General features: G+C 44.7%; 3 protein-coding genes across 8 annotated transcripts; 1 reads left to right on the top strand and 2 right to left on the bottom strand.

The window, feature by feature from the left end:
• Positions 1-633: 633 nt before the first annotated feature.
• Positions 634-16,662, top strand: LOC100826700. 3 transcript variants are annotated; one of them, XM_024463043.1, is made up of 3 exons: positions 634-1,257; positions 2,401-2,466; positions 15,574-16,662. In XM_024463043.1, the coding sequence occupies exons 1-3, from the start codon at positions 1,017-1,019 to the stop codon at positions 16,452-16,454; spliced, it is 1,188 nt and encodes a 395-aa protein (XP_024318811.1). In that variant the 5' UTR covers positions 634-1,016; the 3' UTR covers positions 16,455-16,662. The 3 variants fall into 3 exon arrangements, with proteins under 3 accessions (XP_024318811.1, XP_014757318.1, XP_003577834.2); XM_014901832.2 differs by lacking the exons at positions 634-1,257; positions 2,401-2,466 and adding exons at positions 14,200-14,387; positions 14,421-14,607; XM_003577786.4 differs by lacking the exons at positions 634-1,257; positions 2,401-2,466 and adding an exon at positions 14,200-14,607.
• Positions 16,663-16,945: 283 nt separating this feature from the next.
• LOC100827013 (signal recognition particle 54 kDa protein, chloroplastic) lies at positions 16,946-22,232 on the bottom strand. Its single transcript, XM_003577787.4, has 15 exons — positions 22,031-22,232; positions 21,833-21,932; positions 21,371-21,438; positions 21,173-21,274; positions 20,815-20,967; positions 20,656-20,733; positions 20,369-20,494; positions 19,693-19,795; positions 19,353-19,453; positions 18,806-18,943; positions 18,576-18,719; positions 18,378-18,453; positions 17,691-17,776; positions 17,471-17,596; positions 16,946-17,385 (listed from the first exon to the last, which is right to left on the bottom strand). The coding sequence occupies exons 1-15, from the start codon at positions 22,187-22,189 to the stop codon at positions 17,299-17,301; spliced, it is 1,647 nt and encodes a 548-aa protein (XP_003577835.1). The 5' UTR covers positions 22,190-22,232; the 3' UTR covers positions 16,946-17,298.
• A 447-nt stretch (positions 22,233-22,679) lies between these two features.
• LOC100843900 (Holliday junction resolvase MOC1, chloroplastic) lies at positions 22,680-25,120 on the bottom strand. Of its 4 annotated transcripts, none has more exons than XM_014902020.2 (4): positions 24,704-25,120; positions 24,418-24,616; positions 23,645-23,706; positions 22,680-23,183 (listed from the first exon to the last, which is right to left on the bottom strand). In XM_014902020.2, exons 1-4 carry the CDS (start codon positions 24,942-24,944, stop codon positions 23,128-23,130), a joined length of 558 nt encoding a protein of 185 aa, XP_014757506.1. In that variant the 5' UTR covers positions 24,945-25,120; the 3' UTR covers positions 22,680-23,127. The 4 variants fall into 4 exon arrangements, with proteins under 4 accessions (XP_014757506.1, XP_014757505.1, XP_014757503.1 ...); XM_014902019.2 differs by having other exon boundaries at positions 22,680-23,186; positions 24,704-25,118; XM_014902017.2 differs by having other exon boundaries at positions 23,645-23,711; positions 24,704-25,116.
• Between the last annotated feature and the right edge of the window lie 346 nt (positions 25,121-25,466).

The raw sequence follows: 25,466 nt of genomic DNA on the forward strand, positions 1-25,466 counted from the left end.
TCGGATGCCATGACCATTTGAAAGCATCATTGGAATATTTGAATCAATTAGAAATACTTTCCAACAATTATTCAAATGATAAAGAGAGGGAATAATATGACTTCCCCATAATAAAGTTGGGAAAACATCTCTAGCCGTGAACTTGTGTTTAGTTCGTGTTTGAAATCAATTTAAGAGCTCATTGGACAATAGAAATATTTATTGGAGTTTCATTTGGTGTTTATTGAAATTTCAAAAGATATTTATAAACATTATTTTGGATAGAACTATTTTGATTAAAACCATATTGGATATTTTGATTTACTTAAATTATCTTGAATTGTCCGGAGTTCATATGATATGTTCAAAAAGCCATATTTGAATTCCTATTATTTTGTAATTAGGAAAATGTTAGAAAAACCTAAACCTACCCTTGGACCGAAAGCCCATGACCTCCTCCCCTTCTAGTCTCTATTTCGGTTGGTCCTTTCCAGCCCAGCAAGGCCGTAGCCCATCTTCTTTGTTTTTTCCCTTTTTCTTTTTCTCCCTGGACCTAATCACTTCCCCTGGCCCAATTCCCTACGGAGCGCTCCAGCCCAGCCCCGCACGAGCTCGTCTTCCTTCTCTGCTCGCTCGACTTCCAGCGCACGCACGCATTGCCGCCTATTGAACTCCACATCGATTCTCTTCGCCTCCTCCGATTCCATCCGATTTAAAGCCTAGGAATTAATCCCTGAAGCTTCACGAACCGATTCAGTGAATGCATCTTCAATTTACATCATTTATTACCCTGTGAAACTGACGCGCACCGAATGCCGACCGTCGGCATCCGCCTCCCGATCTCCCTCCTCGGCCTATAAAAGCCAAGTCCTAGCGCGTCACATCGAGCCCCTACCGTTCCTCCCTCATCATCCTATTGATAGGTTTTCCCATAGAGCTCTGTACATCTCATTCCATTGCCGTCTTCCTCAGCTGGTCGCCGCCTCCATTATTGATGGTGAGCTCGCTCCGAAGCTCCGTTCCTCAATTCCTTGGACATGGAGATTCTTGTAATCCCTATATGTCTATTTGACAAGGTTGTGCGAGCCATGGATTCTGTTTGTGGCGTCTCCCCCGACGTCATGCCGGCACCAAGCCCGGAGCTCCGCCCGTCGCCACTGTATGCAGGCCTCTGGAGAATCTCCGTAGCCACCGTTGAGTCTGTGGCATCATCCTCTACGTCTCTGTCGACGAATCGCTCGCCGTCTCGTTCAACTCCGGCAAACTTCCTTTTCACTGGTGAGATTTCTTTGTCCAGCTGTGGCAGAGTTTGGACAGCAGCCTGGTATCGGTTAGGTATCTTCTAGAGCTTGTATCGGTTGAACCGTAGAACATAGTTAGGATTTTCTTTCGTTTCTGTGTAGAGCACATCTAGTACTATCTCGTGACTTTAGTGGTACACCTTAGAAAGTTCATCTTCACTGGTGGCACAACGACTGAAAACTGAATCTTCTGCAATCCTCTTAGAACGTAGGCATCTTCTGTTCATATCTTTTGGTTCACAACTCCGAATTAGATGAACCCAGTATCACTTGAAATATATAGTTACCCTCTACATTTCATCTAGTTATATCCCTGTTGATTAGATCCATCTTCTCCAGTAGATATTCATCCGAAGCTACCTACTGTGTTCTGTCAATTTCTGCCGAGCCATGTTGATTTGTCCATAGCTACTGCACCTTTGATCCGTTTGGAGATGATTCCAATTGGGATACGCATTACCAAGATCGTATTGTGCAGAATCGTAGGTTCCGTTTCCTTTTCATCCATTGTACACAATTTCCAACCCCGTAGGGAATTTACATCTTCACTAGGAATTGGTTTTCCCTGCACACTGTTTTAGAGTAGCTGTCTTTGGCAAATCAGTCAATTCTGTCCGTAGCTCCTTTTAGTGTGAAACTTGCTTTAGACCGTAGAGAATATCAGGTTCTACAGGCTAGTCCACTTAGTGCACATTGACCGACACAGCCCCATCAGTGCATCATCAACCAAACTCGGTATCTATTAACACTGTCACAGTGATTAGCCATTTTCCAAATCCCAGATCTTTTGATCCACAGATCCAAATTGGATTATTCTTTTTTATTTGTGAATCTTACACCATACTATACAATCCACATTACTTTCCACATCTTTTCTTATTCATATACAATATCCTTTCATCCATAGAAAGTTGTATCTGTTAATAGCCAATGACTTAACCATTTCAACTCCTTTTGAAACCACACCTTTTTCCTGCCTCTTAGGTCTATACCTAGGATTAGCCTGACAGTTATTATACACTCTTTAGGTACTATACTAGTGAATCTTTGCATATTTTCTTGTTGGATTTTGGAGTTATCGAAAGATGTGTTGATTATTGTTATTCGTTCTTCACGATAGACTATTCGGAGTGCGGTTGTCCCGAGTGTCGTGAACAAGAAGAAGTACATATCAACAGAGGCCAAGGCAAGTTACACTTTTGATCATCTAGAATCCTATATTTTTGGCATATGCTACTTTGCTTCATAAACTATAAGCATGCATGTGTAGGATCATTTACTTATGAAGTATGTTTAAAATGCGTTTGCAAATTGATAGCTATGTCCTATGTAGTATGCCTGGAGGTCCTAACCCTTTTCCATTGTCAACCTAAGATTATATTATGCTTATTTCAAAATGTTTACATGCTATTTATTGTATCGGGAGGGTACAAAATCTTCTGAAAAATAATGAGCTCAGTGATTGAGCGAGTATGTTTGTGAAAAGTATTTTTTTAAATAAAACCTCAAAAATGTTTTCACTGGACGGAGTGGTATGTTTTTCACCATATGTGGTTGTCTACAAGAGCTGTAACCCCGTAACGGGTGCAGACTCAGGATTTTTGGTGGGGACCGCCGTCCAGTAGCAAAAAGTTCAAGTCTTTCCATGCACCCAAAGGCTTACCGTACAACCACTTGCTATTATGGGCTCTGGCTTAGTTGAGTAGCTAGCAGGAAACCGTTGCTTTGGTACCATCATCCAGAAAGGGGCCAATGTGTCCATTGGGGGCGGGCGGTGCTAGGACTAAGCATAGGGGGCTTCTAGTGATAGACTTCGTCACAATCTTTACCTATTGCGCACGCTTGTCGTCAGGAAACACATTGGATTGATTGTGTCAAGTGGGGAAAGTGTACAAACCTCTCGAGAGTGTCAATCTAATCGATTAGCCATGCCCCTGGTTACGAGCGAACTATGAGCTACTAAGTCTGGATATGAGGAGATCTTCTAGTTTTGTTTTCAAAATCCAAAAACTGTTTTGACCTGATGGAGCAGTATCCACAGAATGGGTCAAGAATGATACTATGTGAGCCGTCAGCAGTATGACGCCGGAGTGCATAGTTGGGATGAAGGGATGCTATGTGAGTGTCAGCAGTATGACCCAGAGTGCATAGCTAGGTCATGGAGCAGTATCCACAGATGACCATAAATACATTTGAAAATTATTTTCTATGAAATTCTAGAGATAGAGTTTTTTTAAAGAAAAGATTATCTATGAGTGTTTCAAAATCCAAAACTTGATTTTTTCAAAGAAACCTTGAAGCTTACTCAGGACTTATCCTTAAGCATGTACTTGCATTTCTGCTAACCTCATAGGTGTAACTTGCAAGTACATTCAATGTACTGACCTGCACGTGTCATGTGCAGATGTCGACGTATGAAGAAAGGTTACAGAGGGTCACGGGTCTATACTCAACAAGCCTGTGGCGTTGATGGACTCATTGGTGTTCTATTTGCTTTTCCGCTATGTAATAAATACTCTGAATTTTGTTATCTTATTAAATGAAATAAAGGATATGTGTTGTGATATACATCTTGGAACTGTGTGTACTAGTTATTGATCCAGGGACTAGTACGAAATACATAGAGATTCGGATCCTTGCGGGTCTGGGTCGCCACAGATGGTATCAGAGCATATGTTGTCTGTAGGACGTGGCCCTAGTTTGGAAAGACCTTAAGGACTTATTTGCTAAAGAAAATATTTTGAAAACTCTCATATTCTACTCTCATCTATTCTTTCATGCTCTCATCCCATTTTAAAAGGATTCAAGCATTCCTCTCCTTTTCAAAAGGATTAGAGTTACCCCAATTGTTGTGGATGACAAGTTGAGTATTGAGATTTCAACAAGGATTCCCGAAGATACAACTATGAAGAAATGGAATATGTCAAGTTGACTTTGGTAGAATCCCCTTGGTATATAGTTACTCACGGTAGACGTTGTGATTTGTAAGCTGTCATTTTTTTGATTTATTGACAGCGGCAAATAAAATTATTTTGGTAACAAAACCTTTTGTTGTTTGGGGTTAATAGACGTTTTTCCCCCTTGGGTCCATTCTTTCCTATCTGAAAACCAGAAGTTGGTAAGCAAAGTGAGGAATATGCTCAAGACAAATTTGTGGAATCTCAAGAAAGATAACACGGCGTTTGGATCATACATCAAGCCTACAAAGAGATGGGAGAGGAAATTGCATGCATGATCCATAAACTTGGCAGTGATGTTCACTTTCATCCTTAAACTTGCTGATTTGAAAAACGTTCCCTTAAACTCGGCATGTGGGTTCACTTATAGTCCAAATTGATGAATTTGGGCTAAATTACGCTACTCTGTCATCTTGCATGGCTGGGGGGCCTTCTTTGCAAATTTGCGGCCGTTGTTTTTCTTTCATTGAACCCCAGGTATTTTTTGGCCTATAACCCGCGGTCCAGACATCGCTACAAAGAGGTGTCATGTTTGATTTATTAAAAAAAAAACCTCACTCGTTGCGTGTTAGACCGTTGGGCCTTTGTCCTCCTCAGTTACACTGCCTCGCCCGAGGGACACGAAGCGACGGAACAGAAGGGCCGGACTGCCGGAGGAGATTGTCAACAATCTCCAACGGCACAACCGACGGGACCCACATAGATGGAATCGCGTAGATGACGACCACTTGAATGGTGGCTCCATCGACGTCCACACGAATGATGTCGATGGCTTCTGCGGCAACTACTGGAACAGCGACACGGCCGGCGCTTGCTTCAGGAGAGAAGTGGGAAGATTTGGGAATTTTTGAGGCTAGGGTTAGTGATTTAAGCTGCGGGTTAGAACCCATATTTTTCCAAAGGGGCCAACGCAAGATTTCAGAAGCCGCAATTTTGCAAAAAGAACCCCCCGAGCCACGTCAGATGTCAGCGTGGCCTAATTTGGTCCGAAATTGTCATTTTGGACTAAAATGACCCAACTTGTCAAGTTTAAGGAGCCGTTTTTCAAATCCGCGAGTTTATGGTTGAAAGTGAACATGGCTGCCAAGTTTAAGGATCTTCAATGCAATTTCCTCGAGATGGGACAATGAATTGCTAATAAGGAGCACTTGATCATACTCTGAATTTTATTATCTTATTAAATGAAATAAAGGATATGTGTTGTGATATACATCTTGGAACTGTGTGTACTAGCTATTGATCCAGGGACTAGTACGGAATACACAGATTCGGATCCTTACGGGTCTGGGTCGCCACAATGGTGTATGCTTTTGCTCTTCTCTGAATTTGCCTTGCTGACACTTCCTCTTCCGGCAGACTCCCATCTTTGAGGTATGACATTATTGGTTGTGCCCAAGCCGGCACAGGGCGAGTTATAAAAACTGGCTCGTCTTCCTCCATTGGTTCAATCGCCATTGCTTCAGCCGAGTTAGGGCGCTCAGTCCCCGGGTTGCCGGAACCATTGCCATTGTCAATATCCATTGGAGTGACGTCAGCTTCCGAGTTCGCCGGAATAAATATCGATTCCGATTCTGGTGACGGCTTGCGCAGATGTTCCAACGCGATGCCAGCCAGGATGGCCTGCCGTGTTGATCCTAGCTTCGACAAAGTGTCAGCAGCCTCGTTCTCCGCCTGTAGTATATGATGGAATTCCCACCCTTCAAACTAGCCGCTGATCTTCTGCACATGAAAGCGATATAATGCCATGTTGGCATCTAACGCATCACAAATACCAGAGGCTTGCTGGACCACCAAGTCGAAATCACCGAAGCACTGAATCCGGCGAATACCGATCTCTTTTGCCATCTTCAGTCCGTGAACAAGCGCCTCATACTCGGCGACGTTGTTGGACACCACAAAATGAATCTACAACACATACTTCAATTGATCACGCTTGGGCGAGGTGAGAACTGTGCCGGCGCCAAGCCCACTTTTCATTTTGGAGCCATCAAAATGCATTTTCCAATAACTGGTTTCAGGTGGTGGTGGCTCATATTCCATCTCGGCCCAATCTACCAGGAAATCCGCCAACGCCTGAGACTTCACGGCATCTCGTCTGTCATACTGCAGTGTGTAGGGTGCTAACTCAATAGCCCATTTAGCTATTCGGCCGCTTGCATCTTTATTGCTCATGATTTCCGAGGTAGGCGCTTCACATATTACTCGAATCTGGTGTGCATCAAAATAATGCTTCAGCTTCTTTGCCGCCATATGAACACCGTATGCCATCTTCTGGTAATGAGGATAATTCTGTTTTGATGATGAAAACACCTCACTCATAATATACCGGCCTCTTTACCGACTTGCCATCTTCGTCTCTCCACTACTATGACGGCCCTGACAACTCAGTTTGTTGCTGCTATATGCAACAGCATTGGTTCTTGTGCCATTGGCGAGGCTAGTATCAGTGCCGTAGCGATCATCTTCTTCAGCTCTTAGAAGGCTACCTCTGCTTGTTGTGTCCACACAAATTTGTCAGTTTTTCTTCATCAGCTGGTATAAGGGCATTGCCTTTTCACCCAGCCGACTAACGAAACGACTCAATGATGCCAATCATCCAGTGAATTTCTGCACATCTTTGAGGCATTTCGGCAACTTCATTCTTTCAATGGCAGCAATCTTCACATGATTTGTTTTTATACCTCAGCTTGACACTAGGAATCAGAGTAGCTTTCTTGCCGGCACACCGAATGTGCACTTGGCCGGGTTTAACTTCATTCGGAATCTTCTCAAGTTTGCATATGTTTCTCGGATATCATCCAGCAGCGTGATGCTTTATTTGGTTTTTATGACGACATCGTCTACATATACCTGCACGTTTTTGCCGAGTTGGTCGTGCAAGCATTTCTGCATGCACCTTTGGTAAGTAGCCTCTGCATTTCTCAAACCAAACGGCATAGTACGATAGCAATAAGCCCCGAACGGGGTGATAAATGATGTCTATATTTGATCATTAGGGTTCGGTGATATCTGGTGAAAACCAGAATACGCATCTACAAAAGATAACAACTCACACACGGCTATGAAGTCGATCACTTGATCGATCCGAGGTAACGGAAAGGGATCTTTAGGGCATGCCTTGTTCAAGCTAGTGTAGTCGATACACATGCGCCACACTTTGGCAGCAGTTGGGTCATCTTTCTTCTTTTCGATCATGACCGGGTTGGCCAACCAGTCATGATGCAACACTTCCATGATAAAGCCGACAGCTAGAAGCCGGGATATCTTTTCCGATATGATTTTCCTTCTGTCATCGGCGAAGCGTCGAAGGGGCTGCTTCACCGGTCTTGCGTTTGGCCTAACATGCAATGAGTGCTCAGCCAACTCCCTCAGCACACCCGGCAAGTCTTGGTTTGACCATGTGAAGATGTCCCGATTCTCACGGAGGAAGTTGGTGAGCTCGCCTTCCTATTTCTCATTCAAGCCGGCACCAATGATGACGGTGCAGTCCGGGAACTCACTGTCAACCGGTATCTTCTTTGTCTCCTTGGCCGCCTGGAAAGCTACGCTGCCATGAGGGTTTGTCATAGCCGACAGAGCGACCTGTGCCGACTGAGCCAGTGCGACAACTTCTTGCAGCTTCCTCTTCTCCCCGGCAATGACCAATGACTCGGCCAAAGCAGATCCTGCTGCCATGCACTCCATCGAACGCCTGTAGTTGCCGGAAATGATTATGGTACCATTTGGTCCCGGCATCTTAATCTTCAGGTAGCCAATGTGAGTAGTCACCATGAATTTGGCCAATGCCGGTCTGCCGAGCAGCACATGATACGAACTGTTGAGATCCACCACCTCAAACACCAAGTTCTCTGTCCGACAGTTCTCCCTGGTGCCGAATACGACATCAACCCGGATCTTGCCTACCGGAGCACAAGACACTCCCGACACAATATCATGGAAGGTAGTTCGGCTAGGTTCAAGCATGTTATTAGTAATGCCGAGTTTGAGCATCGTGTCTCGGTACATGATGTTTATGCTGCTCCCATTATCAATGAGAACTCGAGTGAACTTGACATTGATGTCAGGCCCAATAAATGTCGGGTCGACCACCAGAGCATAACCATCAGGATTCGGCATGACTTTAGGATGATCAGCCCGGTTCCAACAGAGCTCCTGCTCCGACCAGTACATAAATTTCGGCACTGCCGGCATGACAGCATTGACCTCCATCTCACGCCGACGCTGGCTCTGCTTGTCAGTTGGCTCCGTGATAAAAATCATGTAGCTTTGGTGATGCTCCTTGTACTCGTTTCTTCCTCCATATTTCGGGATGCCTTGGTCTTCTACCTGATTGACAGCATTGTTTGCCGGAGGGGGTCCTTGAATCTGAGCATTGGCGCCTGTGAGTGGCGGAGGAGGGGGCAGCCGACTTGCCTTACCCTTCTCGGCCTGCTGCATCCGGCTGTATTGCCAGGTTGTGTGATTCGCCAGCTTGCTGGGATTGGTCGTGTGGAAACGACAAGGCTGATCAAGCATCATCTCGAACGTGTACTTCTGCTTATCTTGCTATGGCTTCTTTTGTTCTCCTTTCTTGGCCCACTGCTGATATCCAGTCTTCTGACGCTAGCTAGGGCCGGCATCAGGTTGATCTTGGATGGCTGCCACATGGGCTGGCCCATACTGGTAATCCGGCCTATCGTCCCTTCTTTTGTTCTGGTGATCTTGATGATCATTTCTCCGGAATGCTCCGGCAGGATTGTATGTCGGCTGCTCTCTGTATTGCTCTGCCGGCATCAGCGATGGCTGAGTTGGGTCACCCAAAGCATACATGTCCGCAATCTTCATCGTCTCGGACAAAGTGGCCGGCATTTCCCTCTGCAGCTTCTGCCACAACATGCTGCCATGTCGGCATCCTTGGGCAAACCATGCTATGGCCTGCGACTCCACTATCCCTTCACAGGAGTTGCGGAGGTTATTCCATCTTGTCAGGTAGTCTCGGTCAGTCTCGTTGTCCCTTTGCTTGCACATGGAGTTGCTGAGGGCGGTTAGGCCTCTTATAGGTGATGGTGAAGTTGCTGACAAAAGCTTCCTCAAAATCTATCCAGCAATTGATGCTGCCCTCTGGCAGATTATTCAACCAAATCCTGGCTGGCCCTACCAACATTTGGGGTACATAACGTACTGCCCATCTGCGATTGCCACCTGCCACATGCACTGCAGTGACATAATCCTCCAACCAGTCTTCCGGCTTCGTACTGCCGTCATATGTTCTCGTGCCCCTAGGTAGCTGGAAACCCTGGGTGGTGTCTGTCTCATGATCCGGTGAGCGAAACAACGCGGTCTCGGAGGACCCTGCTCCTCCAGAAGTGCCGAGAGATAGATTCGGTCGAGCCGATGCCGGGCATCTAGCGTCGACACTTGCCGGTTTCCCACTCGGGCTCCGAATGGGCCGACATTGTCACGCTCTCGCCTGAGATAGCCTTCATCTCCCATGGCCGAGTACCCGTCATTGTAACGGTCCTACCTGCGATCTTCACCTCGATATAGGGGGTTGTGCCCGGCACCCTGCCGACCTGCAGCGGTATTGGGCGCCGGACCCCAAGGTTGGTGTCCATGACCTGCCGAGTGACACTCTTGTGGATCTCGACGATTGTCGCCGAGATGTAGGCCACTTTGACAATCATCAACTCGCCTGACCATTTGCTTTCTAGCTAATGCCGGATCATAATGATCCAGCCGCTTGTCTCGGCCGGAGTTAACACTCTTATCCCGTCTGCCACCAGGTGAAGACGCTTGCTTGTCGGCCCGGTCGCCAACACTTGCGGCTGAGTGAATGATCTGAGATGCACTGGGCTTGCCGTGCAACCTCATCTACGCCTCGTTTTGCTCATTAGCCGTGCGAAGCAACTCCTTCACACGCAACTGCTGCAGTCGGAGTGCCTCTCCAGTGAGATTTGGCAACTCTTCTGCTGCAGCCTCGGCTGCCCTGAGGTTCTTAACAGGGGTGCTATATTTCGGCTTTAGTGCCGACGCATAGCTTGCCGACACAGCAGGCATGGCTCTGCCATCCCTAGCTATCTCGGCATTCAAATTTCTGCCACGGTTACGCACTTCCCCAACTCGGCTAGGGTTGTGCACTACAGTAGAATTGAGACCATGAGCTTTGTTATACTCGGAGTGAAATCTCGAGCTCCTGCCGAGCACGAGCCACGTCGACAGCTTCCTGCAGCAGGTTTTGGTGTTCCAACTCCAGCTCAGCTTGCAGCTAGGCCGAGTTAGCGTTTGGAGCCACAAGCAACGTCAACCTCTCGATGGCGGCCTGGAGCGGACTTGGCTTTGCCGGCGCAGCGAATGTGCCGGCCTGAGCAGCGATGTTTTCCGGCTTCTCCATTGGGGGTCACGCCGTTCTGCCGGATTTGCTCGGGAGTCCGGCGCTTTCTGCAGCGCCCTTGCCAGCATCGCCGCCTTGAGCCGTCACCATGACCTCCACACGGCTAGCGGGGCACTCGACATGCCGACCGCGAACCGTGCAGATGGCAGGGGGATCCTCGGGTAACACCACCTGCTCGGGATACCTGCAAGGAGTGTCAGTGGCGACGTAGACCTCGTGCATACCGAAGTTGATAAAGCGGCCTGCGCAGGGAAGTGGCGCGTTGTTGAAGCAGCCTGCATTGTTGTTGATGAAGCCCAGAGAGCCGAATCTCTGGACCAAACCGGAGACGACGCGCTCTCCGGTGATGAGGATGCTTCCCATCTGTATGAAAACTCCAGCCAGCGCCGCTGCTGGCCCCACGGTGGGGGCCAACTGTCGTGGTGGTGTCACGGCAGATGCCATAGGATGGCTAAAGATGGGGCCGATGGACGAAGGAGGATCCGGAGGAGGGATGGCGCAGTGTAAACCACGCACGGAAGTAATAATACACGGTGATTTACCCAGGTTCAGAGCCCTCTAGATGAGGTAAAGCTCCTACTCCTGCCTTGTTTGTATTAGCCGAGATACAAGAGGCTACAATAGTGCTCCTTGAGCTGTGTCCAGAGGAGGAAGAAGAAGAAGGAGAACTCCTAATGTCTAAGAGAAGAACCCCTCTCACAGGAGGGGTGGAGCCTCTATTTATAGGCTAAAGATGACACACTGACATGTGAGCCGAAAGCAAACCCTAGCTGCTCCCGGGCCCGCCGGGTACGCCCATGGTCCCCTCCGGATTGTCCGGGAGGGGAGAATGCTGCTTTCTGCTTTACGTACGGCCAGGCGACGCGCACTGTATCCATGCCCCAGCCTTCGTCTTGTGCTTCTACGGCGCGTCACTATGCAGTCGTCCGGCACAGCGACGTGAGCAACGACTGCTTTTCTGTCATAAAGAGAGCATTGCTTTACTTTAGGCCATGCGATCAGGATAAGACCGTTGGCGTATCCCGGCCCTAGCCGAGATTAGATAGTCCGTGCTTGTCCTGCAATCACATAAGACAAGCTAGAGATGCCGGCACACTCTTGGTATGCCGGCCTGTTATAAAGTCGGCTCAAGAATGCCGGCGTACTTGCTTACGTCGGTCTTGCTCTCGCTAACTCGGCCAATATGTGTCGTCGTGACCCTACCCGGGGTCATCCCCCCGACAATAAAAACAAAAGTCTGTACCCGTGTGGTTTTGAGCATTTTTGTCTTTACCGTGTTTCCTACAAGAAAGTCAGGCCCGTTAGAAATTCGGAAGTCGGGATTAGAAAAAACCGTAGGAACGAGAAACCAGCCCGACTGAAAACAAAAGGCATAAGAATTTTCACAAAGCCCTGTTTGAAACAAAGGAGAGCAAAACACACAGGATTTGTATAAGATGAACAAACTTGTTTAAATTGTACATTGTATTTGTACTAAGAAGTTGCCAAATGATGCGCCCATCCATTCATGAAACATGTCGATGAAACATGTCTTCTTGCTGCTCCATTGTTGCGTGCATGAGTTCATGGCGTTGGATGCTACTCACTCCATTTCATAATTATTGTCTTAGTTTTACTTCTTAACTAAAATTATGGCAAGAATTATGGAACGGAGAGAGCAATTAAGAATCCATGCAATCAGTAGGCCGTGACTTTGGTCCCACACGAAGGGAACGGGCCAGGTCGAGCTTCGGCGGCAGGCAGAGCAACTACTCCCTCCGATCCATATTATTTGTCTCAAATTTGTCGAAATATAATTGTATCTATGTTTAAAAAGCATCTGGATATATGTAATATTTTGACAAGTAATGTGAGTCGGAGGGAGTACTATTTCTCTATCAATGTGCCTCGGGCATATGCGAAGAAAGATCTTGCGGTTTCAATTCCTATGGAATCCATGGAGCTTTTCCTTTGTTCCACTGCTCAATTGTTTCCTTTGACATTAATTTGGTTTTCCTTTGAACCAAATGGGGCCTCGGTTGTTGACTCTTTATGCTTTTCATGTATATCATCCACACTTGGCAACATAATAACTCATATAGTAGAATGCGTGACTAATTCATTACTCCTCCGTCCACAAATAGGGTACTTTTATGTTTTGTCATAAGTCAAAGATATTAAAATTTGACCGACTATATTGGAAAACGTAGCAACATTTATGACACTAAATTAGTATCATTAGATCCATTTTGAAATGTAGTTTCATAATATGTCGATTTGATGTCATATGTGTTACTAGAAAAAATTGACTTAAAACAAAAGCTAGAAACACACTTAGTAAGACTCTTATTTGTGGACGGAGGGAGTATGTATGAAGAGTTAGCATTAAATGTGATGATCTACAAAGGGCAAGAAGTTGACTCTTAGTAAGACTTTTCATTGGTACTCCCCCGTTCCAAAATACTAGATGATGCCCGCACGTTGTTATGGAAATTTTTAGTTAACATAAGAAGTACTCCAAATTGAAAACATATAATAAAATTGTACATTCTTCACTTAATGAGAATAGCTTCATGCATGCATGTGCAAAAGTATGAGTTTTCCACTAAATAGGTGTGAACAAATTAATTATGTGATGATGTGACATGCTTGCATGTTTAGAGAAATCATGTTGCTTATACTTAGATATAGAAGATTGGGCACACGTTTTTCAAAAAATTAAAGATTTATTTCAAAGAATTTTCTGATATCACGAATAAGATTTCTTTCAAAGACTTCATTGTAATGCTTAATCATAAAAGTTAATTTGTAGTTTCTTGGATTTATGATCCAAAACACTATCCTAGCTAGTAATGGATTCGAGTTTGAATAAAATTACATGTGACTCAAGAAAAGTTACAAGGGTCTATAAAATCCAGATTTTTGGTGAGGTTTTCTAGTGATTTTTCTAAAATTATATTAACCGGCGTGTACTTTTATATACTATATAATATAAATAGGGAGTGTTCGGTAGCATAAAAAGTGAATGGTTGAAATCTTTGTTTAGATCGGAAATCTCTTTTGGCTATCGGTGCAATAACACCTTCTTTTAAAAAAAAACTTACAACTATTGCTTCGGAGTTTGGAAAAGAATCTCCTTTGTCCGTGCCTATAGATTCTTGCTACACACCTGCAAAATCTCATGAATTTCTTTTATTGTGCCTAGACTACACAGAATACAAGTATTTTCTAGTGGATGCACTGTTCATGAACTATTCACTATTCTAAATTCAGATTTTCTTTTTGTATAGCGCACAAATAGACATATATATTAACTGAAATTAGTAGGCACATTAAAACATTGTCTAAATTTACCTTTAAAAAAAACCTAATACATTTACTTCCATATACACATGCTATGCTACCAATAGGCATCACACCCTTTCGAAATAAAACACCGAGGGGAGCTGGGAGGAACAGAAATTGAAGGGACAGGGGTTCCAGTGCAAAATGTCTTAGTGACAACAACACTGACAAGGGGTTTCGGAACGTTACTGTTTATTTCTTACAGGGTTCTTTTAGCAAGTCTGGCAATCCGGTCCGGTTGCGATAAGAAAGGAGACAGAGAGGTGACCAAAAGCAAACCTAGCTTCAAAAAGGAAAAAACCCTGAAGCAAGCCCTAAAGCCTAAATCCAAATTGAGGAGGGATGGCGAGCGTCGGCGGCGGCGGCGGTTCCTGTACCCGTACAATTGATGGCCGTTTTGGCGGCGGGACGCGAGGGACGGAGAGCGCCGGCGACGGGACGCGAGGGACGAAGAGGGCCGGCGACGACGGGACTCGATGGACGCAGAGCGCCGGCGACGACGGCGACTCCTCGGACCAGATGGGCGCCGGGGAGCCCCTCGCACCCTGGGGGGGCAGAGACAGGAATTTCATCAATGAGATTGAGCTCCTCGACGACAGCAAGCATCGGGATGGATCCATCTACACAGGCTCCTCTTTCCTGCACAAGCTTTTTCGCCTGAATTATACCGAAGAGAGTAGACCTACATATCTCTCATCTTCCGTTTCTTTCCATCTCGTTGAAATTATTTACCTACCTCTATGCAATGCAGCAGTAGTACGCTAGTACTCCAATACCATGGTTCTATTCGCATCAGAGTCCTAAAAAGTGTCTTCTTGAGTGTTGTATCAAAGATTATGGGTGATGTAGAAGATTTAAATAGCCATCCTACATTCTTTAAGCACAACGACATTCATGTTTTATTGGATCATACTTCTCTTGTTTATTTCTAGCAACGCCATATGCTTGTTCAGTGGTTGCTGCATCTTGTCAAGATAATTAGGACCTACCTCCAAATTACTCTGTTTAATTTGGTCGTCGTGTAAGCCTTTCAGTTGCTTTGTTTTTCTCTGTAACTCTTGTAGCTACTTTGGCCGCTTGGCCTTGTTCTCTTCGATCTTAATTAATGAAAAGCAGTGCTGCTGCGTTTTCGTCAAAAAAAAATTAATCTGTTTAATATACAACTGCAAGATTGCCTCTAGTCGTCAATTTATTATGTGGTGGCACTAAACTATTGAATGTGTACGCACTTAGTTTTAATTGCTCTTAGTATTTAGCTTCTTGCCCAAGTTTTAGGATATTAATTCGTAAGGTTGCCGCTATCATACTTCACCTTTTTTTTCCCTTTCGTTTTTCGATTGACAGGAACACTGGGTGTTAAGTAATTAAAAATAACCACGTCTGCACGTCCTAGTATGATAGCTTTTGCAATAACTTTTCCTGGGCCTTGCATAGTCCTGAAATTGACACTTAAAACATGCTTGTATCTCTGTACTTCCTCTCTTGTTTTCTTTTCAATTCTACAACTAAGCAATTGCTGGGGCTAAGCACCAGCTGGGGTCAATTTGCCGGGACAATAAGCTTTTGTTTCTGGGGCAGTTCTTTTATTTTTTTTGTTTACTGTCATATAATGCATGTACAATTAATGCCCCTATTTTTTCAGCTTATTTGGAGCCGATGATGTTATCGATGCCAACCGATTGCTGGCCTGACCCAGTTGACTGCTACGAGCATTTATTCTGCCATATGATGCAAATATACTCACTGAAGCTAGCTTATACTTCTGCTGATGCTGATACCTCCGGTAACCCAATTCTGCTGTATGGATTCATGGCTGTCCGGGATTGCTTGAACCCAAGGCGCAACTACGTGTTCAGGCGCACCAGAGACGATCCTTTCGTCGTGGTTCAGGACAGCAATGGGTCGTCGTTCATACGAATGTCTGGCCCTAAGAGAGGCATTGAAATGCAATCTTTAGTGCTGGTTGAGTTTGACATGAGGATCAAGATTGGGGAGAATGAGGAAGACGATCTGCAGCTCATCGATGGAGCTATCTACTTCGACAGCTTGGTCTTGCCACCGGACATGATCATAAACCGGCGCATCGTTGGCGATTGCGGTGCGGTGGACATGAGCCTGGCGTTTCTGCATTGCGCGGCAGAGGCAACAATACAGGTCGGGATATCAAATGTGCCTGACGGTGGCTTAAGCTTGTTTCTTCAGGCCCATGCTAACGATATAAAGAATGGGATCTGGCTCTTCGACAATGTTGTCTCCGAGCCGTGTGAGCTAAACAGGTTTGTGGTCGCTGCATGCAGGGGTTCTAAGTTGCTCCTGATAGTGAAGTCTCGTCCGGTAAACGGTACCGCCTCCTTGCCGATCTCTAAGTTCTTTATTCGCGATGTTCGACGGCATGGGAGTGATTCCATGACTTTCAATGTTCATACTGCCAAAATAGATGTGAAGGTGAATTGGTCAACTCTGGATCTTCCCAGCAGTGCTCTGAGAGAAGACAACCACTATCCCTTTGCATTGGATGACTGATTATGACCATAATTAATGAGGAACTTGGCACTGATCGTGGTGTACTAGCTAGTATATCTTGCCATTTTTGTCTATGTCAGATTTCTCTGCTGTGCGACTTTATGCCGTGTTTGAATGTTTGGAAACTATTTGTGTGCATTTGTAACAACACTAGGTGGTGTCTTGATATTTTCTATGCTTGTTTGTGCTAGAATTTTACTTCTGTGCATGTTTGGATGTCTTGAAATTGATTTTTGCCTCGGTTTTTCCTGAGAAGTTAGACTGATTCCCTGTGGAATGGAAATCATGTTACAGTTTGAAAATTATATCGTGGAACCTATCAAGTTGGAGGTAGCTCAAGTTGTCTATTGCTGCTGGTGTAGGTGTAAGATTTTGAGTGTGCTTCCTTAGGTCTTTCCGTGGAAGAAGAAAAAAAGTGTGCTCAGGACAGGGCCAATCATTAACCTTTGATTCGGCGGAAAGAAAAATCTGGAGTTAACTTTTGAAGCTGATGAAGCTCAATGCACCTTCCAGTTTGCTATTCTGCTCTGAATGACTAAAAAAATTCAATACATTTCCAAGGCATTATTGTCTGGAAGATCAGAAATGTACAAAAAATCCCTAACCATCCAAGAAGAAAAGGTAAGCCATACATTTTCTGGAGATAAAATAAATGCTCCCAGTTCACTGAAATTTACACAGAAAATTTACATCGGATACACAGAGCAAGACCGTAGATACGTATGTTGCCACCATTTTCAAGCTGCAGCTGGAGATCACAGCTATGGCTTTATTAGGCTCAATGGCTGGTGCAGGAAGGAGGCAGCAACCACTTCAAAGTCAGAAACCCCAAAAGCGCATCTCATCATCGTCGGTAACCACGCATCGAGTCCAGATCCCGCCGCCTCAGGTTGCCGTACTTCCTCCTGCGTTGACCAGTACCAGTGGCAGCCTGGACGATCACAGTTGCACAAAGTCATAAACTAAGACGCGACAACGACAGATGTATTAATATGACCCCGTGGTGCTGCCTTTACCTGCTCTTCGGCCTTGATGGACTCCATGAGATTATCCATATCAGGTGTATCTTTTCCTTGCATGGCACCCATCATTTTCTGCATCCGAGCGCGCATTTTGAATAGCTGCGAGACTAATTGGCTCACCTGGCAGCAGAGTGAAGCTCAGTTAGCTCCATGTGGTTTAATGCAGTTTATATGAACACATGGGGTGAAACTGGTGATGAGATGAGAATTGAACCTGCTGTTCTGTCTTTCCAGAGTCCTTAGCCACTCTTCTCCTCCTCTCACGCGACCCGGCAAGTAACTCTGGTCTTTCCCTTTCATCTGCACAGTCAGGATAATTTTACTGGCCAAATATATGTCACAATGATCCATTGAAATCATGATCCACACAATTAGGACTCAAGTGCCATTTAATCATTGACTGTGGCTCACATAACTGGCATTTTCCCAGCTATGTCAACAGGGAAGCTATTTAGACGTGACTCCAGATTCTAACCTCACCAAGTTATATGTCACAGGCATGCTTCCTTCATGAGACTAGTTAAAAAATATTGTTTCTGAAACATGATCACTAATAAAAAAATAAAAGAAAAAATTTGTTTCTATTTCAGAGCAGGACATTCTCAAACTACAGCAACTCAAGGCATTACCTTTGGATATCAGAACACTGACCAAATAAATAGTTGATTGCCAAACAACGCCAGTCTATATATTCACATTATCTCATACTTTGCAATAAAGCAATTGAGTTATATGGCAAACAATTGAGTTGTAAATCAATATTAATAACAACTGATCCCAAAATGTTATCCAAGGCGTAAAATGATACGTTAGAAATTATATAACACTTTGGCTGATATAGCAAGAGTTCAGAAGGAATATGCAAGAAAATATCAGGATGTCAAGTGTATATAATACATACCAGCACTCATTACATTGATCATTGACTCCATAAACTTCACGTTTTTCTCGGCTTCACGAATTTGTGCTGGAGTAACCTACTCAAAATGTGGCAAGACTTGTGGTCTTAATAAGATCAAATAAGTGCCATAGTATTATCAAATCAGAAGACTAGTACCAGAGAAATGAATTAAATTAGATCCAGAATACATATCCACACCTTGTTCATGCCTGGAATCATGCCAATTATACGACTGAATGAACCCATTTGTGATATAGCTTTTGTTTGCTTCAAGAAATCATTGAAGTTAAATTTTGCACTCATAATCTTGTTCTGTAATTCCTCAGCTTCTTCTTGACGCATCTACTTGCACCAGTATGTTACACCATATAAATGTCACATTAGTGTTTAATGAAAGACACAAGGACTTTTCATAAGAAGCTACTTACCACTTGCTGTGCTTGCTCAACAAAAGAAAGTACATCTCCCATTCCCAAGATACGCTGGGCCATACGATCTGGATAGAAAGGCTCAAGATCCTCAACACGTTCTCCTCGCCCGACAAACTTGATGGGCTTTCCAGACACCTGCAGAGTTCGACAGTTGTAACATTTATCTCATACTAACAGAAGGAACAAAAGACAGAAAGTTGCTAATGTAGCCATAACACACATAAACACTGATGGTTTTTCTGCTATACTGTAAAAAAATGAAGAAAAAACTATATTGTCAAAAAGATGCAGTCCCTGAGAATAAGTAGAATGAAGTCATGCCATATGAAACCCCTCCATGAATTATATTATTTTGCATTGGACTTGTGATGATGACTGTACTTCGATGCCTTTTTTCCAGTAGACGAGGAATCCAGAAAAGGTCGCAACAATTATAGTGCCTTTTATGCACTACCATAAATCAGTAGTTTCTTTAGACAGAGCCAAGAATTTTTATCTGGATGGTCATACAAAATGATGGACAAAGTTTTGCAAGTTGAAATACCTCTTTGATACTTAGTGCTGCTCCACCTCTGGAGTCACCATCCAGCTTTGTCAGTATAGCACCAGTTATACCAACCTCACCATTGAAGGCACCAACCAATGCTGACCATATTCACATCAGAAAAATCGACAAGGATAAATAACAGTGATACCAATGATGAGTTCAAGTTCAGTTAAAAACAGATGAAGTGTTAACAAGTACTGCAACAGTCAAGAGTTCAAAATGCAAATTTCTTTCTCTGCGTGCCATGGAGTATGTAGGTACGTTACTTACGATAGACAAAGTACAAAATGATGGGTCTAGAAGCCTAGACTACTCAGAATAACAAGCAACTACGTACATGCAGCTTCTTGGCCAGTCATAGCATCAACCACGAGAAGAACTTCTGTAGGCTTCACTGCCTTCTTTACTTCTTTCAACTCATTCATCATAGCTTTATCTACCTAATCATAGAAAGGTTAATCAGCTGGGTACCAAATTGAGTTGGTTAAACACAGTTGAAAGTAGCAGGAAGGAGACCCTGGCTGCCAAGCAATCCCCCATTTAAAATTAACGCAACATGACAAAAGAACAGTTGGAGTTAGGTTGAAATCTTGGTTTGAAACAGCAGTTGCACCACCTAGCATAAAGTTATAGTATATATACTCATTTATCACACAAGCTCGTCTTCAAACTGACTGTCTCTACATTTAAGTCCAGATATACCGACCAAAATGACAATTTTCAGTTGAAACACTATGCCGAGTTCAAAATAAACATAAAACAAAAATACACAAGTCATCTAAGATCGGCATTTTTAACCAATTCTGAGCTGCTGCAGACTTATAAATTACTAATGAGTACGAATTATTGCAGTTTGATCACACATCCAAAATTTCATAGTTCAGCATGGTTATGATCCGGTACCTAATATATATGTATATAAGAAGATTGGCAAAACTGTTGCACAACTGACATTCACTTTTGTAGAATCATAGCTGTAACAAATCAGAGAAACATAACTAGAGAAGAATCACCTGCAATCTTCCAGCAGTATCCACTATAATTACATCAGTCTTCTTGCTTTTTGCCTCTTTCAAACCGTTCTTGGCAATATCTGAAGGTTTTGCATCTGTTCCTTCTGAGTAAACTGGTACACCAACCTATCAACATTCCAGAGTAACTTTAATTTTAATTTCAAAACTTTGACATAATATATATCCACTGGCAACTCTATAGCATTTTGAAATCTAAGATAATCGCAATTATTAGCTAGAAAATATTTCAAAGTCAATACTGCAACTGTAGTTTTCATCAGACATACCTTTTTACCCAGAATAGTGAGTTGATCAATGGCAGCAGGCCGGTAAACATCTGCAGCAACCAGCATACAACTCTTCCCCTGTAACCTGAATCTGGCCTATAAGCACCATAGCCTGTGCATCTTACAAAAATGCTTAAAGAAGAAAGATCAGGAATGCACCATTTTTTTCAGATAAAAGGCAAGCTTTGCACAGACAGTAGTTTTCCCAACACCCTGTAGACCTGCCAATAAGATAACTGTTGGGCCAGATTTTGCAAATACTAACTCTGATACGTCCCCACCCATCAGTTGTACAAGTTCATCATTCACAACCTGCATCATTGAGCTGTTGTCAGTCCTCTACAGCTAGAAGCACAGATATTAGATTGGGAAAGACCACATCCACTTAGTCTAAGATAATCAATGAACTCCTTAGTTAAGGTTGCTGTCCTTTGCACAGCAATCAGTAACTAGTAACTCTACAAAACTTAACAGATCTATATTTACAAGTTTCTAGGCTCCTAAAATTCGAGCATACCTTCACCAACTGCTGCTCAGGTTGTACACCTGGGATCACATCAGTGCCTATAGCCTTTTCGGTAACAGATTCGATGAAACTTCTAGCCACTGGCACACTAACCTGCAGATTATGTTATCCATTAGACTGTGAATGCAAAGAAAAGTAGAAAAGCAGAACACACGAGGAAGACATGTAAACAGTCGAGACGACACGTACATCCGCCTCCAAAAGTGCTCTTCTAATATCCCGCATCGGCTCGGCGATGTTATCCTTTGTCAGCCGATCTTGAAAACCACAAAATGTTTCTCGATCATCATTGTTAAAATCATGGTTTAAGGTAAAGCTACAGAGGATGCAGCGAGCATGGATGGTCAACAATGACAGATGTATGATGCACTGAAATCGTCCGGACGGAATGATCCACGCTTTACACTTTACAAAGTTAGCCGGATAGACTCCCAGTCTAAAAATTCCCGAGGCTGTCTTCCTCTCGACACATGATTCGACACATCACAAAAATTGATTGGAGGGAGCAACACATTGGCACTACTAGAGGTCTGGAGCGATTACATTTACATGTGGAGTAGTAATGGCAACGCCAAAATTCATACTACTACTGCATGAGAAGCAGAAATGGGTAGTAGCACTAGATGCTAAAGATAAAGAAAACGAACTGACCGACGCCTCGGAGCTTGTTCCAGGCGGACTCGAGCCCGGTGGTGAGCTGCCCGAACATCTCCGCCCGCACGACCATCCCGCTCCTCCTCCTCCTCCATCCCTGCACCCATTCCAAGCAAACAACGAGGCGAGAATATTAGGCGCGATAATAAACGGGATAATCCAGCAAGCGGCAGAGGAAGGCGCCGAAGAGCGAACCGGGGACGGGGAAGGGAGGGCACGGAAGGCTGCAGCACTCTGGACCCCGCGGAGGTGGGGCAGGCGGCGGGGAACGTGGAGGAAGGCAGCGGTGGACCTCGCCGTTGAGCAGCGGACGGCGGCGGGGGAGGAGAGCGTGAGCGTAGCCGTGGCCTCCATTGGAGAAGAGAGGAAGCTTTCTGCGGAGGTGAGGGAAGCAGCGAGGCGGATAAGAAGGAGAGCGTTGCGGGGGAAGAAAGGTTCCTCTAAATGGGCCCTTTGGGCTTTGTGGGCTTTGTGGATGTTGGGGAAGACGCTCGTGGCGGCCCATCAAAGGTAGAGTTTTTTCTCATGAGACACATAAGACTCACTCTTGGAAACAAAAAAAAAAGTAAAATCCACTTACGGTCAGTATTTATTCTAATCGAAGTACATTTTAGAAAAGTTAAAAATGAAGGTCACCGAGCTCGGAGAATTTTGTTGCCATGCCAGTATGGCGCCAGCAACAGATGGAAGCTCTAGCAAAGGGAGAAGAGAGCTGAAGGCCTGAAGCTGAAGATCCAGTGGCATTATCTAACCTGACACCAGTGAAGGCTGAAGCTGTCAAGCTCCAGTGGCATTGGCAGTGTCTAAGGAGAAATTCTAGAAGAAGAAAAAAATACTTTGCAACTTGCACAATGTAAAACATTCCTGTTAAAACTTGAAAATGTGTCTGCTTTTCTTAGTTTGTCACTATAACATTTTATCTTGATGTACATACGTTACAGGAACAAATTAGACAGATATCCACTATATATGTATATGGACAGCACTTGACTCAGAAACAACTCTCACCCTGAGATCCCATTTGCCACTACAAGTAGGCGAAAATGAGCATAATCGATCACTAAGGCACACGGCCTGTATTGCAGGAGCCGTAGGTTGCTACTCCGTAAAAGTAAAGCGAGCAAGCACACTTCTGTACACCGGACCACCGTTCCAGCATAGCGTACACGATTCGACAGATTAGTTTAGTTTTCCCTCAATCCCAGGTCCGTCAGTCAGTCTCTGAGGCCTCTTCCTCTGGAAGTTCAAAGGCGTCGATCTCCCGGAAGTATGCTCTCTGCTTCTCGATGAAATCATCTGGTAATTTGGGTCTGGCTGAAGATGAGTTTTCTTTCATCCTCATGTGCCTCTTCTGTTCAGAAGTTCAAGCAATCAGCAAAGTGAAAAACATTGTTGCCACTGTTCCAAAATATGAACAGGAGTAGTGGATCCTAGATATGGACCTAAGCTACATAATCCATGGACTGCATTTTTAAGTTTGTGTGATATATTAGACATCATGGTATGGGACCATACATCATACAAATGCAGTGTCAGAATATTCAACGATCATATCTTCACATACAGTCGAATAAATGTTGCAGAAGAGATACACATGAGGAGCATGAAAGATAAAATCAACATGGTTCTTTTTAGTGCTTTACTAGTTGCATGTTTATCCATGACAAAATTTGGGTAAAATCATGAGCTACAAACAGCAAGTATAACAACACTTGCAGCATACAGATCATTCAAAGGGAGCACAGTGATCACTGATCAAGGGTTCAAGGTAGAGTTCTTGGGGAATGCACTGAGAGTCGTGCTTCTTACCGTTTTGGCTTGAAGACAAGGAGCTGAGGATGAAATAGGATGAGAACCCTGAGCCGCTGAAGCTTTCCTAGTTGAATGACCAGAAAAAAAAAGAACATAACTGAATTAAATGATACGCTAAGATTGCAACCATTAGCTGTGGATGAACTAACTAAAGCAAGCAGTTCAGTGTCTAAACTTTGGATTACAGAACTTGAGGACTTATCCAGTTACCCCTGTACTTATGACACAATATAACTTCACCCTCTTGAAAACCTGAAAGTACTCTGAACACCCTTCTAACATATAAAGTAAATAGCAACAACACAGAAAGCAGTTAACATTTAAAGTAAATAGCAACAAGACTGACAGCAGTTAACAATTAGACTACAGATTGATAAAAAACTAGCTGATAAAAACGGAAAAGGTAGCATATCAGTCTGGACCAGCTAGGACTTGAACTCTAACTGTTCATACCGTGTTTTCGGAATGAAACAGATTTATTCTGCCACTGCAAGCTAGACATAATGCACAGTTGATTGTACATCAGAAATAGCACCATGTAAAACCAGATGGATGGTGATCATAACGATGGCTTGCTTGGTTAGTGTGTTCTTGCATCTTATCCTACCGTTTTCCGATGACAACATATTCTCATCACTGTTAAGAAATCTGCACTAATTCAAACTTCATTGTAGCATTACGTGCAATGAACCGGAGTAATGGGATGCGAGTCATTTCTGAACCAAAAGGTAAACTAAATTGCTGTGAAAGGCGCAGATCAACTTGCTCACCTGCTGGTGCCGGCCCTTGCAGCCTTTCCAGGAGGCGGGCAGCTTGCTGATGCTCCAGCAGAGAAGGGCGCCTTGACGCCGGTGGGGTTCCTCCTCGTCGTCGCCGTCCTCCGCTGGGACTTGCGGCTCGTGTAGACCGTGGAGATGGGCGACTTCACCGAACTCGGCTGCTCCACCTGCTCCTCAACAACGACCGCAGCTAGAGTAGAGAGATCCAGAGTCAGGATTCAGCAACCACTAATCGCTAACCGAAGGACCGGAGGACAGTGGGGGGCAGTGGGCTCACCGGAGGGCTTGGAGACGGGGGGCGTGGCGGACGCGGCGGAAGCGGCGGAGGAGCACGCGGAGGCGTCGTGGGCAGGGAGCGCCCGCCTGGCGCTAGGGCTTCTCGGGGCCGGGGTGGTGGGGCTGCTGGGGAGGAAGTTGGTCAGATCCCGCAGAGGCGCCGCCGCCAACGCCCTCCGCGGCCGCTTGCCCACCGTCTTCACCGGTGGCGTTGCGGCGGTGGTAGTGGAGGAGGATTCCATCGCATTCGCGCGGGGCTGGGGCTGGGATTTCGAGCGGCGGCGGAGCAGCGAGCGAGCGGAGAGCGGGAAGAAGGAGAAGAGGAAGCTTGCAGGGGAAGATTGGGGATTGGAGCAGAAGCCGGTGAGGGGAACTTTACTCGCCCCATAAATTTACCGGGTGAATGAATCTAGAGTACTCGTGAATCTATGTCGGCCGGCTGGCTTTATTTTAAATTTTCGATGCTCGTTTAATTTATTTATTTCTTATTTATCAAAACATTTATGTCTGCTGTTTTTTCCTTCACTTGTGTGTGTGCGCGTGCGGGCGCGCGTGTGTGTGGCGGAATGGCGGCAGCTGGCCGTCGACGCGGAGTGGGGTCGTCGAAGAGTTAGGGTTAAGAGATTGAGGTCGTTGAAGCATGAGGGTTAGGATCAGTTGGGTTTTACAATTGAGATTCGTCTATGCCAAAGAAAAATCAGAGGTTCCGCCAAGGATAGAGGGATTACCATTGAGAAACGGTAGACCATAGTTCACAAAGGATT

Source organism: Brachypodium distachyon, chromosome 4 (assembly GCF_000005505.3).
Source record: "Brachypodium distachyon strain Bd21 chromosome 4, Brachypodium_distachyon_v3.0, whole genome shotgun sequence".
Classification (NCBI taxonomy): Eukaryota; Viridiplantae; Streptophyta; class Magnoliopsida; order Poales; family Poaceae; genus Brachypodium; species Brachypodium distachyon.

What these genes read in the sequence shown, in the direction of transcription:
- LOC100843900 (XM_003576264.4), bottom strand. Translation starts at nt 24,944, where the DNA reads ATGGAATCCTCCTCCACTACCACCGCCGCAACGCCACCGGTGAAGACG. An exon ending in GCAAGGGCCGGCACCAGCAG is followed by an intron (nt 23,712 to 24,417) that starts GTGAGCAAGTTG and finishes TCATTCAACTAG; the next exon opens with GAAAGCTTCAGCGGCTCAGG. An exon ending in CTTGTCTTCAAGCCAAAACG is followed by an intron (nt 23,187 to 23,644) that starts GTAAGAAGCACG and finishes ACTTCTGAACAG; the next exon opens with AAGAGGCACATGAGGATGAA.
- LOC100826700 (XM_003577786.4), top strand. Translation starts at nt 14,274, where the DNA reads ATGGCGAGCGTCGGCGGCGGCGGCGGTTCCTGTACCCGTACAATTGAT. An exon ending in CCTGAATTATACCGAAGAGA is followed by an intron (nt 14,608 to 15,573) that starts GTAGACCTACAT and finishes CTATTTTTTCAG; the next exon opens with CTTATTTGGAGCCGATGATG.
- LOC100827013 (XM_003577787.4), bottom strand. Translation starts at nt 22,189, where the DNA reads ATGGAGGCCACGGCTACGCTCACGCTCTCCTCCCCCGCCGCCGTCCGC. An exon ending in GAGCACTTTTGGAGGCGGAT is followed by an intron (nt 21,275 to 21,370) that starts GTACGTGTCGTC and finishes CATAATCTGCAG; the next exon opens with GTTAGTGTGCCAGTGGCTAG. An exon ending in TCACTATTCTGGGTAAAAAG is followed by an intron (nt 20,495 to 20,655) that starts GTATGTCTGATG and finishes GAATGTTGATAG; the next exon opens with GTTGGTGTACCAGTTTACTC.